Source organism: Anser anser, assembly GCF_964211835.1.
Source record: "Anser anser genome assembly, chromosome: 1".
Classification (NCBI taxonomy): domain Eukaryota; kingdom Metazoa; phylum Chordata; class Aves; order Anseriformes; family Anatidae; genus Anser; species Anser anser.
Genome location: NC_139720.1, coordinates 184,558,956 through 184,573,833, shown reverse-complemented (window position 1 = coordinate 184,573,833; position 14,878 = coordinate 184,558,956). Strand labels below are relative to the sequence as shown.

General features: G+C 38.2%; 1 protein-coding gene across 3 annotated transcripts; it reads left to right on the top strand.

Annotated features, from left to right (window-relative positions):
* Window positions 1-211: 211 nt before the first annotated feature.
* NEK3 (NIMA related kinase 3) lies at window positions 212-14,873 on the top strand. Of its 3 annotated transcripts, none has more exons than XM_083833824.1 (16): window positions 212-496; window positions 906-1,134; window positions 1,876-1,969; window positions 2,201-2,298; window positions 3,777-3,860; window positions 4,531-4,598; window positions 4,726-4,812; window positions 5,921-5,975; window positions 7,854-8,054; window positions 8,381-8,450; window positions 9,135-9,178; window positions 10,050-10,152; window positions 10,546-10,689; window positions 12,365-12,499; window positions 13,145-13,271; window positions 14,198-14,873. In XM_083833824.1, exons 2-16 carry the CDS (start codon window positions 1,018-1,020, stop codon window positions 14,262-14,264), a joined length of 1,494 nt encoding a protein of 497 aa, XP_083689950.1. In that variant the 5' UTR covers window positions 212-496; window positions 906-1,017; the 3' UTR covers window positions 14,265-14,873. The 3 variants fall into 3 exon arrangements, with proteins under 3 accessions (XP_083689950.1, XP_083689949.1, XP_083689948.1); XM_083833823.1 differs by having other exon boundaries at window positions 213-420; window positions 10,543-10,689; XM_083833822.1 differs by having other exon boundaries at window positions 213-496; window positions 10,543-10,689.
* The last annotated feature ends 5 nt before the right edge of the window (window positions 14,874-14,878 follow it).

Here is a 14,878-nt window from a genome sequence, read left to right as displayed (position 1 = left end):
ACACCCCACAGCTCAGACCCCATCACCCCACAGCTCAGACCCCCATCACCCCACAGCTCAGACCCCCAACACCCCACAGCTCAGACCCCAACACCCCACAGCTCAGACCCCCAACACCCCACAGCTCAGACCCCAACACCCCACAGCTCAGACCCCCAACACCCCACACGCCGCCGCGGCCGGGCCCCGCCTTGCCCAGGCGGCTCCGCCTCAGAGGCTGGGACCGGGGCCGGGATCGGGGCCGGGGCCTTTCCCAGAGCCTGGCCGCGGCCGTTTCGCCTTCCCGGCCCACCCGGCCCTGGCCCCAACCCTGCAGCCGCGGGGCCCGGCCTCGGCCCCGCCTGGTCCCCTCGGGGCTCCCCCGGGTCCCCCCGGAGGCTTCGGCTCCCCCTCACCCAAGCAGCGAGGCCGTGACTGCAGGTACTGAAACCACCGGGAACCCCCAGTGTGCCCTGAGATGCTCCTCTTGAAAACAATTCATCAAGCCGTTTAAGCTGTGAGTGCTGCTATGTATGCAAAGTAATATTTGAAACATAGATAGAAAGCTAAAAATACCTGCATTTTAAGCAGACCGCACGCTCTGTGCATCTGCCAGTCGTAGGGGTCTTTGCATGTGTGCACCATCAGCCTTTTCCAGCAGTACGCAATCCAGTTTCTTGCAGGTTTGGGTGAGAATCGTCTCCGAAAGCCTGAAGTTTATCGTGTACATTATTGTGCCTCTATGATTTGTTTGGCGTTATCTGTGGAAGCACAGGGAACAAAAAGATTGCTTTGAATTGAATTTCCTGAGGTGTTCATCAGTCGTGGTAACAGTGATGAGAACTGTATTATGATAATGCTGAACAGTTGTAGGTACCAATATACCACATTTATCATCTGCTCCTATTTTTTTTTTTCTCATGCAGGTTGTATTAATGACAAAAGTCAAAAAAATGAATCAAGTTCGTGACAAAGTTTAGAAGATAATCCTGTGAAATAGAATGTTTGAAAGGAAGCGTTGAACCTAAGTTTATAAAAATGGAAGGATACAAAGTACTGAAGGTATTAGGAGAGGGATCCTTTGGGAGAGCTCTCCTAGTTCATCACAAAATTACTGACCAGAAGTACGCAATGAAGGAAATAAGACTTCCTATGGTAAGTGTTCCAAACGCATCACCTCCCTATCCACGTTAAAAACAAACAAACAAACATAACTCTCAGTACAGTTTGGAAACTCTGAACACCGTTGCTGAGAGTTCTGTTTATTAGGCATCTGCATGGGATATAGCTAGGCTGCACATGTGTCTGACTTGATATGCACAATAATAGTAAAACCTGTTCTGTTTCAGAAACTGTGTGGTGATAGGATTAAATGCTTGTTCCCCTGATGTATTTGACTGGATTCCCATCAACTTCACTAGAATCTAGATTTCATCTGTAATACCTAAGGAAGAAATTAGCCTTATGTTATTGTTGAAAAGCAGTTATTCAGGTTACCTGCTCTGCATTTAGGTAACCAAAAAAATCACAAAATGGGGGACACTGGATTTAGTGAGGCTGAAAGTAAGTTAGTACCTGGGCGCTTGGTTTTATACTGAGTTCACACAATACAGCTGTCAGATGTTCCAAAGTCAGTGTGTGCTGGTTTGTTGTTACATAGTTCTGTGCTGTTAAAGTAGTAAATCATTAACTGAACTAGGAAGACACCCAGGAAGAGGTCTTTAATTAATAATACCCCTTATATTAAAAATGACGGAGTTTTCAAGTTTCTAAAGGACTTGTTAAAATAACTGAAAAAAGTAAATTGAAGAACAATTCTTAAAAAAAATGAGGTCCATCGTGTATATATGAAAATCTACAAGAGTAAACTTTATATAAATGTACTTAAATTTGCAGTCTTCATCTGATGTAGAGAACTCTAGGAAGGAAGCTATTCTTTTGGCTAAAATGAAGCACCCAAATATTGTTGCCTATAAGGAATCATTTGAAGGTAAATATAACAATTTAAAATACCTGTATTTGTTTAAAGTTGCGTACTCCTTGGGGATCAATGTTACTTTTTTTGTTGTTTATCATAAATGTTGTAAATAAAGCACATGTTTATAATACATATTTATTACGATAGATAATATATAGCATGTAGTTGGAGCTTTATAGTAACAATAATATATTTATCCTGTTCATTAAATTACTAATTATTCTTAAATTACCTAAAATTTAGCTGATGGACATCTGTATATAGTGATGGAGTATTGTGATGATGGAGATCTAATGCAAAAGATTAAGCACCAAAGAGGAAGGTTGTTCCCTGAAGACGTGGTAAGAAAAGACATAGTTTTGAAACAAGGACCTAGCAATCCTTCTTCATGTAAACTGAAACATACTATGTCGCATAAAACAAGCCATAGATATACAAACACCTTAAATGAGACAAGATACTTACAGATAGAAGAGAAACACTACTTTGATAATTTCCAGCAGAACAAGATAAGTACTGGACTGTAAAAGGAGTAAGAAAAAAATTGCTGTCTGTATCTGCAAAATGCACAGACTGTTAAAAATACAGACAGGTTTGAATGCATAAATTTATGCAATCAAGGAAAAATTTAACACAAAGTTCAGTCAGAAGTTAGAGCCCATTAAGAGGTACTGCAAATTGGAAGCAAATAAGGCCCTCTGATGAGATAAATGAAAACAACCAGGAGACTAAATAAAATATGTAGCAGTAAAACATTTGAAGCATTCAGCGTGCATTAACTCCTTTTATCAGAGAAGCTATAAAGTTACTTCAGAGAAGGTTCAAAGTTACACCGTAGTGATTGGAAATGACTTCCTGTTGTTTAGAAGCATCATCTAAGTTCTAATGAAAAGAGCAGAATCCTCACTTAATGTAATACTTATATTGTCCAAGTATCTCTAGGAACTTTATTTTGTACATTTAAATATAATACATTTCATTTTAAAAACAATATATTATCTCAGTGCAAGACTTTTTAATCTGCTTAGTTGCTATGGAATTGTAATTGGCATGCTTATAATTATACATATTAGAACAAGTTCAGAGGAAGGCCACAAGGTTGATCAAAGGGCTGGAGAGCCTCTCCTTTGAAGACAGGCTGAGAGGGTTGGGGAGAGAGGGTTGGGGTTGTTCAGCCTGGAGAAGGCTCTGGGGAGACCTTATAGCGGCCTTCCAGTACCTAAAGGGGGCCTACAGGAAAGCTGGGGAGGGACTCTTTGTCAGAAGGTGTAGTGATAGGACAAGGGGGAATGGTTTCAAACTAAAGAGGGTAGGTTTAGATTAGATAAAAGTAAGAAACTCTTCACTCAGAGGGTAGTGAGGCCCTGGCACAGGCTGCCCAGAGAAGCTGTGGATGCCCCATCCCTGGAGGTGCTCAAGCCCAGGCTGGATGGGGCTTTGGGCAACCTGGTCTGGTGGGAGGTGTCCCTGCCCATGGCAGGGGGTTGGAATGGGATGGTCTTTAAGGTCCCTTCCCACCCAAACCATTCTGTGATAATGACCATCAGAGAGTGCCCTGTACTGACTCCCTAGCTTTGTTATCGTTATATATTATGAGATTTTTCAAGATGCAGTAAGCATTCCTTCTGCCATGTTTAAATTATGCTTTTCCTTAAAGAATTCAGTCTTTTCATGGGAACTGGAGGACATTGTGCTGGAGTTACTTCTAACTGCCGGGTATTCTGAACATGCATATTTTTTATTTTTTTTTTTAGTCTATTGGTGAAGTAATCATTACATACAGTAATGAACCATTATAACTCTCCATTACTCTTTTCAGATCCTTCACTGGTTTGTGCAGATGTGCCTGGGTGTGAAACACATTCATGATAAACGTGTGTTGCACAGGGATATCAAATCCAAGGTGAAGAGTGCAAGTTTTTTTTGCCATTTACAAGCTCTTCTGCATGCAAATGTTCAAATCCCTCTTCCATAAATTCGTGTTACTGCTACATGCTATATTCTTCATTTGAACTAAAGAATATTACGTAGATGAAATTGCTGGGTGTATGGAATGATGTAACGTTGTGGCCTTAAACATCATCTAAGTATAGCTATACCCTTCATATCCACACTGCTGATAGCACCAATTGCTTGTGGCAGGCTGCAGGTAATTTAAAACAGTAACAGAAGCATGAAAAATGTGTATGGAGTAAACAGTTTGTAAATGTCTTGGCTTTTTTTTTTTTCTTACAATTTCCTAAAAGAAAGATAGAAATTCAGAAGAAACTGTGACCTTAGGGTTTTGAGTACAGCATTGAGATTAAGGCATTTCTAAGGTCTGATTCTTTCTCTGCTACTGATGCTGTGGCTTTGGGCCTATATAACTGTTCCATTTGCCTTTAAACAAAATGTAGTTCTTAACTTTTTTGTCTAGAAGTACTAGGTGAAGCAAGTAAAAGGAAATATAAAATATCAGAAATTACCATCTTCTTCTTTTCTTTGTATACAAACTGCAGAAACATTTCCTAGAAAAATAGATATATTCTAAAAAAAATCTAAGTATGTAAAACTGTTCTTCTGTTGAAATGCAGAACGTCTTTCTCACTCAAAACGGAAAAGTAAAACTGGGAGATTTCGGATCTGCGTGTCTTCTTGCACAGTATGTGGATATCTCCAGTGATCTCAGTGGTGTAAAGTTTTTTGGTTTTTTTTTGTATCGTATATAAGTAGTACAAAATGTTTTAAAGCATTACATTTCATGTGACTTCTCTTTGTCATTTCAATAGTCCTGCGGCATATGCTTGCACGTATGTGGGAACTCCTTATTACGTACCTCCAGAAATATGGGAGAGCATGCCATACAACAACAAAAGGTATTCATGTTTTTCGTGGTCACAGATAATGCCTGACTGATACAGGTCTTTTTATTGTTATTTAAATCTGGCTGTGTAGCTGATCTGTATTTGGTTTGGAGAAAGTATCGAACTGAGCAAAGGGTAACTTCAGGGTTTTTTTTGGGTGGAAAGGCCTTAGTTCCTCTTTACTTAGGTAACTGAAAGTACAGTAACCTAAGCCTTAGAAGTTCAAAACCAGGTGTCCAGACGTCCCTGTGCTTTTGTGAGAGTAAATACACACATTCAAACACACAAACATACATGTATGTACGTGCACATATACATACGTGTATGTTTCTTTTGGCTCGTCCTGTTTTTAAGCTCTTGCCTGTCCTGATAATTCAGGGATAATGGATACAGAACCAATGACTCTTAGATTTATAGAGCCCAGTTACTCCAGTTCTTATGTGAGAACTTCTGTGAGCAACCTAGTAGTAGCGTGTTCACAGCTTCCACACAGACTCCAAATTCCTGTGTTCTTTTATATCCCCTCCCCTGGGTGTGTTCTGTACCCTAGTTGTACCTGAATCTGATTTCCGAAATGACTCATTTTCACAGGGAAGAAGAGAGCCTTCTAGTGCTTAAGATTGATCTGATTCTCTCACAGGAACAGCATCGAGTTCCTTCTTTTGCAGGTGGCAGTACTTGCTTGCTGTGGAAGAACATGATTGTTTCCCAGTAGGAGGATGCTTATTGGCAGGGACTAGAATTCCAGCTCTCGGAATTAGGATCCCATGGCTGCCATCTGTTGTTTAGGGCCATGTAGCACAAAGGCTTTGCAGTACAGAAGGAGATAAACATCATCAAAGCAAATTGCTTAGGAGACGTTCTGGGAATAAAAAGCCAACTACAATTGTACAACAGTCATCCCTATTTACTGTAGGGTGGGTTAAAATAAGCAAGATTCTTTCCACTGGAGAGGCTAAACACATTATTGTATTGACTTTTATGATTACTTGCATTTATTTTAGTTTACTTAATTCCATTGTGTACACATAGTGGGTTTGACTTTTGCTGGGCTATTTTATTTGCTATTAAATTTTAATTTTTGGCTCCAATTTTCTCTCATCTTTCTCTATGCCTACAGCGATATATGGTCTCTGGGATGCATTCTGTACGAGCTGTGCACTCTTACACATCCAGTAAGTATGGCTTTATTGCTATTAGAGCACTGTTGGAATTCCTTAAAATTTAAATAGCAGCTAATTGCTATTTGATGGATGGATTTGATGGATTCACAGCCAATTACATATTTGACTGATGTATTTGCTGCTGCTACTGCTTCTGAAAGAGGGAAGTACTGCTCTGCCCTTCCCAACTGTTCTCCGTTACGTGCCTTCTGTGTTTCAGCAGCTTATGGACCTGTTGAACCCTTCGGTGAAACAATCATTCTTCTAAATATTTAGAAAACATTTTTTTTTTCTTTCTTGCTTGCTTGGTTTTCTTAAATATCAGCAAGGTGATCTGGGGCTTACTAAGTCCAGCGGGTGCCAGACTGGTTCAAGATAGCTGTAGGGAGGTTGGAACAAGCATTGCATTTTATGGGATCAAGGTGATCCCAGAAGATGGAGGCAAAAATATAGTAAGTCAATATAATAAGGCAAATATAATAAGTAATAAACAGCTTGGTGCTTCACATCGGTGATTAATTGATAAACCTGTTGCTTATCCAGTCAAATCAAACAAGTCACTGTTGTACTGGAACAAAGGGAAGCTGAATATATGGTTCTATAGGTCCGTCATTTCTGGGACGCTGTGTTTACATCACTGATGCCATGCTCCCTATGTGGTAATTTCCTCTGGCTTCTATATACAGACACGTGCCTAACATGAGAGGCCTTATCAGGATACGTTGTTTCGGCAAGAAAAAGGGGCTGTCCTAATTTAAGGTCATTTTGCCTTACTTTTTTTGTTAGCATCAGTTTCATTTCATTGTTACTACTATACCTTGAAATCCTGTGTGTTCACCAAGGATTCTCTACAGCTGCAACTGCTAGCAGGACAAGAGTTTAGAAGTTCATACTGCCTGTGACTGAGTAATAAGGACATGTGCACGGATGTGTGTTACCCTGAGTAGGTGTGTGGCAGTGTCACAGCTATTTAGGCAGTGCTTAGAGCTGGGATGTCAAGGAGTGGAGCATCTTTTCCTTTTTGGCAGCAGTGAAATGTTACGCATCTGTTTTTATGCGACGGTCATATCTGTTCTTGCATAGCCTGTCTGAGGCGATGTAAAAGGCTGCTGCGCACCGTGGATGCTTGGCTGCAGAGCCAATGGAGTCTACGGTAAGAACGCTCTTTCTGCATGGAGATAGAAGTTCTCAGCCGTTTTAGCTCAGGTTGTTGCCATCTGTGGTTTTAGCTGTCCCCACTGATACTGCAGTTGTCCAGTGACTTGTGCCTGATAGCAGTAATTCCTCAGTGAAGACTGATAACAGCTGGGAAAAGTAATAGCCTAAGCTATCTCTTACAGATTGGCAAGAGAATGTTTGTGCCTTCACAAGACAATGTTGATTTTTTTTTTGAATCAAAATCTGCATCTTCACTGACTTACAGTTTCACTCTTGCAGTTTCTTTCTGGTTTCAAGCACACAAAGTAGAGGACAGTAGATGATCCAATTTTAATCTCTTTTTTTTTTTTTCTTACTACAAAAATAAGATTTGAACAATGCTAACTTTATAGTAGTAAACCCTACCTTCTTACCAGTTACACAGCTTATTACTTGCAAGAAGTATTGTGATCACAGTCTGCATATAAAGTTTTAACTAAAACCAGATTTTTTCATTCAAAAACATGAAGGAGTTACTGATGTGTTCACACAGGGTCATTATTCCACACCTCTGAATTACAGGCCTGAAATTCTCAAATTAGGATCTAAATCAGTGTGGTTATAGAGAGCCTACGTAGATGCTTACCACACATTTTTGCATAGTAAATATTAAAGGTACTCTTAAATTACATCAGTTTCTTCTCACCTTATTCTTAAACTCTGTGCTCTAGTGTTCATTTACTTTTAACGCAGTTTCAAGCAAAAAGCTGGAAACACCTCATCCTAAAGATCTGCAGAGGATCCTACAATCCACTACCGTGTCACTATTCCTATGAACTTCAATATCTAATAAAACAGATGTTTAAGAGAAATCCCAAGGATCGTCCATCAGCCAGTACAATTCTTGCAAGAAGTTGCTTGACCAAATTTATCAAAAACTGTTTGCCTCCTGAGGTACGGTATAATCTTTGTCTCTGGATTTGAACAATAGTATCTGCGTTTTAGATACTAAATCGATTTACTTTGTAATTTGGTAGTGTATATATAACAAATGAAATGTACTGTTGTGTAGGTCCTATGCTAAAAGCCGTAAACATATTTGTAGGAAGGATTTGTTTTAAAAAGAAAAGTTGAGTATTGACATGATGCCGCTAAAATTAGACATTGTTAGCTGTCACAATTATTTCGTATAGTAAGTCCATTTTTAACAAATAACATATACAATAACTTGAGAAAGATTAGAATGGTACTGTACTAGTGTCTTTGCATACACATTCCAGGTGGCAGACGAATTCAAGCAGACATTAAAGGAAACCAGGAAACATGGAGGCACGACACTGAGACCACAAGGTAAGTCAGCAACCTTTTTCTTGATACAGGAATGATAAAACGCCTAGGAATTGTAAGATCTTAATTACAACTATAAAACATTAATATTATTATGCTGCAATCAAGTTTTAATTATTTCAAAATGTAACATTCTTGAACTTGTATGGAAAATGCTTGAAGGGTGTATGTTACATTCCAACATGAGGCTTCATATTAGAAGGTTTTTAATTGGGCATAGCTGAGTGCTGTACATCATTAGCTTCCGTCCATCAGAAATACAGTGCAGAGCTGCAATACATACATTTTTAAGTTTTAGAGTTCTGCTAGAATTAAACTTCCCAATTTTAAAACAAGAAAAACTTTTAGTTGTTGCATCTGTTTTAAATATGCCAGGGCTATCTTTCCCAGAATACGGTGAAGCAAGTTATTTTTCTTATTTAATTTTTATAGAGGATTTGTTATTTTTTCTTCTGCATAAATTTAGCTGCACCTGGAACTGTACATACTTGCAGTACTATTTTACTGCAGAAAGGTTCAGAGGAACTGAATAGTAGAGAGACTCCCTGGTGAGATTGAGATATGTTGACATATGAGTAATTTTCATCACCTGGTTCAGTGGTAATGATGTCATACCTCTCAAACATCACCTTACCACAGATGTTTGCCAAATGTACTAACTCTTGTATCTGTCCCTTAATGTGTCAGGTAGTGTTGCGGCTGGTGGAAGCTCAAATAAGAAAGAAAGCAAGGTGAGTATTCAGATATAAATATAACATTTACATTTTAGCAATTTAAAATGTTCTGTATTATAGAAAAAAAAAAAGGCATTTTGAAAACTTAGTAGGCTAAACCAAACCATAGACCAGTATGTCAGCTGTCATCTGCACTCAAATTGCAAAGTTCAGTTGCAGTTTCAGTTTCACACCTTTGTAACATTTTGATGTTTTCCACATTTAGCTGAGTTCCGAAGTGGATTTCATTATAACCCTATCAAAAAAAAAAAAAAAAAAAGACCAAACAAAAAAACCCACACCTCTCTTGTTTTTCTAAATTTTGGGATACTGCATAAAATAGTGCATTTTCTTTGCTTTTGGGACACATTTTGAACAGGCTGCTGTAGGAACAGTCCAGTCTGGACATAATTCTCACTAGTTTTTAGTGCCCATGTGAGATTTCAGGTGAAGGGAAGTAAGTCGCAGATGACCAAGAAATCACTTCTGGATAGATTATAGCACAGCGTGTCCCAGCCAAGCTGAGTATATTTTTCAAAATGTGTTGCCAGGAGGGCAATCTTGTGCATCTTGTTTTCTTTTGGAATATGACTCATTTATCTCGATTCTGCTACTATTTTCACGTTTAAAAAAAAATCACTACATTTGTGCTTAGCTTCAAAAACTAAGATTGTCTGTCAAGAAAGGGACACATCAAGAAATGTAGTGTAATAATAGATGTAGTGCAGTAGCACTTGCCATTGCCTTCATGGCGTCAGCAGTTTAGTTTTCAGATCCTTAGGCCAAGTCTCTTGTAGCAAAACTAAAATAATTAATGCCATGCTAATATACTGCTTTGTTTTTCTGGACAACAAAGATAAAGATTAATGTGGTCCTTATTCTTTTAAAGCAAAGTAAAGATGAAAGTAGCAAGCATAGCAACTTGAAAAGTGAAAATATTTCTAAGGATTTGAATAAATGCACAAAGGAGCAAAGGAAAACTGATGCAGAGGGTAAGTCTTACAGTTTTAAGGCTTATGAATGTCATTCTATGCAGTGACATTTAAATGTCATTGATCCAGCCACTTAAACAGGTAAAGCATATATATAAAACCACGCCACTGCCTGCTACTTCTGGAATTAATATATTGACTCCTACTGCTCATCTGAGATTTAAAAATAATATAAATCTTGGCCAAACTGTTAAAATATTGTTTGAAAACATTTCGTACGGAGTAAATGTGTGGGGTTATTCTACACCCTTTTACTGAACCTATTAAAAGGGGTACTGACTTATAGCCATAGAATCAAATACGAAGTGCTGTACTCTTAGTACTAGTTTGAACAGACAATGAAAAACAGGTTAGATGCTGGTTATCATCTTGTTGTTGTTGCAATTACAGCAGAAACTTCTGAAGTCCTCCCAGGAATTACTGATTTGTCACATCCCCATAGGAGAAAATGGGAAAAGAGGTCATTCAATACCGTAGTGGATGTCCTGGAAAATGCTTCCTTGCTTTCTGCCAGTTTTACATCTGAAGAGGTTAAAAGTAAGATTTAATTAAATGTGTTTTTATGCATCTTTAATTTAAGTAATATCAGTGCTTCTTCACAAATTTTAAAAGCCAAAGCTTTACAGGTAATAATTAAAATGATGTAAAAATAATTTTAAAATATTCTATTAACCAACGCTCCAGAAGTGTTTGTGATGAAAAAATACATTTGAGACAAACAATTTCTTAGTGGTTGTTGTGGTTTAACCCGGCTGGCAGCTAAACACCACACAGCCGTTCGCTCACCCTCCCCCCTCCCTCTCTGGGATGGGGGAGAGAAACGGGAAAGTGAAGCCTGTGAGTTGAGATAAAGACAGTTTATTAAGACAGGAAAATAATAATAACAATAATAATAATAATAGTGATAATGGTAATAGTATTAACAATAATAATGTGTAAGAAAACAAGTGATGCACAATGCAATTGCTCACCACCCGCTGACTGATGCCCAGCCTATCCCTGAGCAGCCGGCCCCCCACCCCGGCCAGCCACCCCTATATATTGTTTAGCATGATGTCAGATGGTATGGAATACCCCTTTGGCCAGTTTGGGTCAGCTGTCCTGGGTCTGTCCCCTCCCAGCTCCTGCTGCACCCCCAGCCTGCTCGCTGGCAGGACAGAGCAAGAAGCCGAAAAGTCCTTGGCCTGGTGTAAACACTGCTCTGCAACAATTAAAACATCAGCATGTTATCAGCGCTCTTCTCATCCTAATCCAAAACATAGCACCCTACCAGCTACTATGAGCTACTTAACTCTGTCCTAACTGGAACCAGGACAGTGGTCTTGGGTGACGGGAGGGTTGCAAAGCCAGAGATAACATTAGCAACCCTAAAACTGTAATCATCACTAAAAAGTTATGCTACCAACCCTCCTCTTAACATGCCATTTGTGGGGGTAACGCTGAAGATACTGTCCAAAATTAATTTGATGCAGAATGCAGCTGCTGGTCTTTCAAGTACAGCATTCTCTTGGGAGCATATAACATCTCTGCCTCTACTTCTGTAGTCATTTAATATACAGATAATGCCAATGACAAGAACTACTGATGATGTACCTCAGATGTGAGGCAGAGATTCTTCCTTCTTCTGTATTAACAGCTTTTAACAAGAATGTTTAATATGAGATTTCCTCTGACAAATGTCTCAGTTTTAAACTGACCCCTAGCATATTAGATTGTTACAATTATTTCATTTGATTTTGGAGATGTATTCTAAGTAAATGCGTATGCATAAATGCTAGCGAAATAAATAATACAGATTTGAGTAATCAGATGAGATTTGAGATGCAAATCTTACGTGATGATAATATCCAGGGCAGTGAAAGAAGACAGAAAAATGCATGTATTTAGGTGTTCTGCTATTAAAAGGCACAAAAATGGCCACAGGCTCCTTTTTGTGAGCTTTATAGAGACACCAAATAAGCTTGCAGAGACTCTGGCTCCTCACATGAGGTCTTGGTTTCTGCTGGCTCCCTCATAACAGAAAGTGGCAATGTTACAATCTCTAATTCTCTTTCCTCTTGATGTTGCCAACTGAAGTATGTTAGGAGAGGCCAGTGGTGCTACAGACTGCAACTTTTCTCCCTTTTTTTCTTTTTCTTAAATGTGTTCTTCGCAATTTGTGCTGCTAATGCCTTTTCATCTAAGAAGTATTTATTAATGATTTTATACCTAGATGGCTCTGTTATAAACTACAGTGAAAAGAAGCCACGTAAGCAGTGGAACAAGGAAACACCTCGGACCCTGCTGAACTTTCTCAGTAACACAGACGTCAGCTTAGCATTTAAAACATACACAATTTATAAAACAGGTAAATCCCCTAACATTTTTGCAAATATGTTTATCAATAGAGACTTTATGATACATAGGTCCTATGTATGGAGATAGTCTTTTGTGAAATGAACATGAATGCACATTTTGTTTTGTTGTTGTTGTTTTGTTTACCAAATGAAAAGTGGACTTAAAAAAAAAAAAAAAAAAAAAGAAATCTAAACCAAGAATTCCTGAGTGATTGTACATCTCCAGTCTTTGTACATCTCTTTATGGAGGACTTTCACTTGCAGCTCGAAGGCTGAATGAGTTTGTGACATAAATGCAGAGACTGCAGAGTCATACAGTCTCCATCCGGCACAGTGTATGTGTTAGGGAGGTGCAGTAATGGGGCTGCAACCCCATAAGGTAATCCACCATCACTGAGTCAGTACTGCCCTGTTTTGAAGACAGGATAGTAAGATGGCATGGCAAAAGGTAATAGTAGTCTGTAGATATGCATCAATGCAGTCATGAATACTTGGGGTCCACTTCAGTTTTATTAGTTATCTCCCCAGTTAGGTAATAGCTTGTACTGGAATTTGCAAAAAACTGGAGACAAATTTGAAAGGCATGTGTTTGTAAGTCTAATTTTATTTTTCTAAAATTAAGGATTTTGGTGACGCTCATTTTTATCATTTCAAAGCTTCTGGAAATACATTAAGAGGTCCACTTTCTGATGAAACTGAAGCATCTGATGAAGTAGATGGGGAACACGAAGCTATTGTCATAGATTCTGAAAGACTTGAGCCTAGATCTGATGAAGATGACACGTATGTCCAAATAACATCCTTGTATTTTCGCTTTCTTTAGTTCCTTAAAGTGACTTTTCAAAAAGAAAATCCCCTTAAATAACAGCAGTATTTTTTTCAATTAATCTCTCTCTTACATAATGATATCAAATGTTACTACATTTTAGTATCTTAAATACTTTCTTTGCTACGTTTATAGTTATTGATGATGTTGAGATTAAACAGGTTGCTTGTTATTAGCAGATTATTTTTGCTGGTGACTTTGCAAAAATGAAAGTAGGAGATGAAGTTATATCCACAGTAATGCGCAAACCCTTCTTGCATGAAACATCTTTCTACTCTGACCTTGAAATCAGATAAACAACAGCAACACCACTCACTAGTGGTATGTTTGCTGTATTTGTGTATTAATCTTCCTACTCTTTCATGCATAGTGCAATAAAATCACTTTCGAACCTACTTATTGAAGACATATTTTTACAAACTTTTCAATTTTTATGTTCTTTTTCTGTTCATGACCAGTTTTTCCTGTTTTTGAAAAAGCAGAGTATGTCAACATGTTCTGAACAGAAATGCTGTATTTTGCAGATGTGTGTAGCTTTGGGGGGTGGGTATTAGGATCTCAAAACCTTAGTCTATGTCATTGTTTATTTTGGTGGCACTGGGACATGAACTACTTAAGTACGTATTACTACAGTTCAACTGCAAGCCATTAATACCAATGCATATAGTTTCTTGGTGTACGTTTCTTTGCTTCTGATAAAAACTTACTTGGGTAAATTCAAAAGGGAACCCCTACTGGTTCCTTAACTGCAGTAGTGCAGGAAATAAGTCTCTTGCACTGAGATTTTCAACAGTATTTCTCCTAGTTATAGTGTAATTTAAATATATATATATTTATGAAGTTGGATTATTTTGCAAAATAACATTTTGAAATCTATTTTTAGGGACTTTGAGGAAGACGACCCAGATTGGGTGTCGGAACTGGAAATGGTACTGAAACACAGTGACTGAAAACTTACGTTTGGAATTTTTCTACAATAATGAAAGTTAGGCTAACCAATATGTATAATCCAAATTGTATTTGTTGATAATAGTTGTAGTTACTAGTAAAATGGTCTTGGTCAAAAAAACCTGTGTGCAAGTTTTCTGTAGGGCAAACTAAGGGGAGGGATGCATAATAAATAACCTTTCTAGCTAGAACACTTGCAAATAACAAAAAAAGTAGATATTAAATATATTTAGAGTTGGTAATAGCTTTGTAGAAATGTTCAGCCAAAGGCATTAGTGCTAACAGCATTGTTTAAATTGCCTTCTTTGTCTTATTTCAAAGAAGTGACAGTTGTGCATGAAGATTTTCTTCCTGACTATGTCTTGAAGTACTGCATAGTAGGAATAACTGATTTTGTCTGAAGGGCATGTTATGGAGAACATTTAGCTATGCTAATTATTTGAGGCTTAGTTCACGCAGCTGTTAATCCTCTGACAATACCTGAGAGTGAACTTTTGCCTTCCATGACAAGATTTTTATATACGCCATTTGCATGTGTGGAAGAAACCTACTTTGTTCTTTAAAAAGGACAATTTTCCCCATTTTGATAAGGAGATAAACTTCTGCAGGAAGCATT

Bases quoted from the DNA above. Each gene is read 5' to 3' on its own strand.
- NEK3 (XM_083833823.1), top strand. From the start codon at position 1,018: ATGGAAGGATACAAAGTACTGAAGGTATTAGGAGAGGGATCCTTTGGG. The intron at 4,599-4,725 runs GTATGTGGATAT...TCATTTCAATAG, and splicing joins TCTGCGTGTCTTCTTGCACA to TCCTGCGGCATATGCTTGCA. The intron at 10,153-10,542 runs GTAAGTCTTACA...TTGCAATTACAG, and splicing joins AAGGAAAACTGATGCAGAGG to CAGAAACTTCTGAAGTCCTC.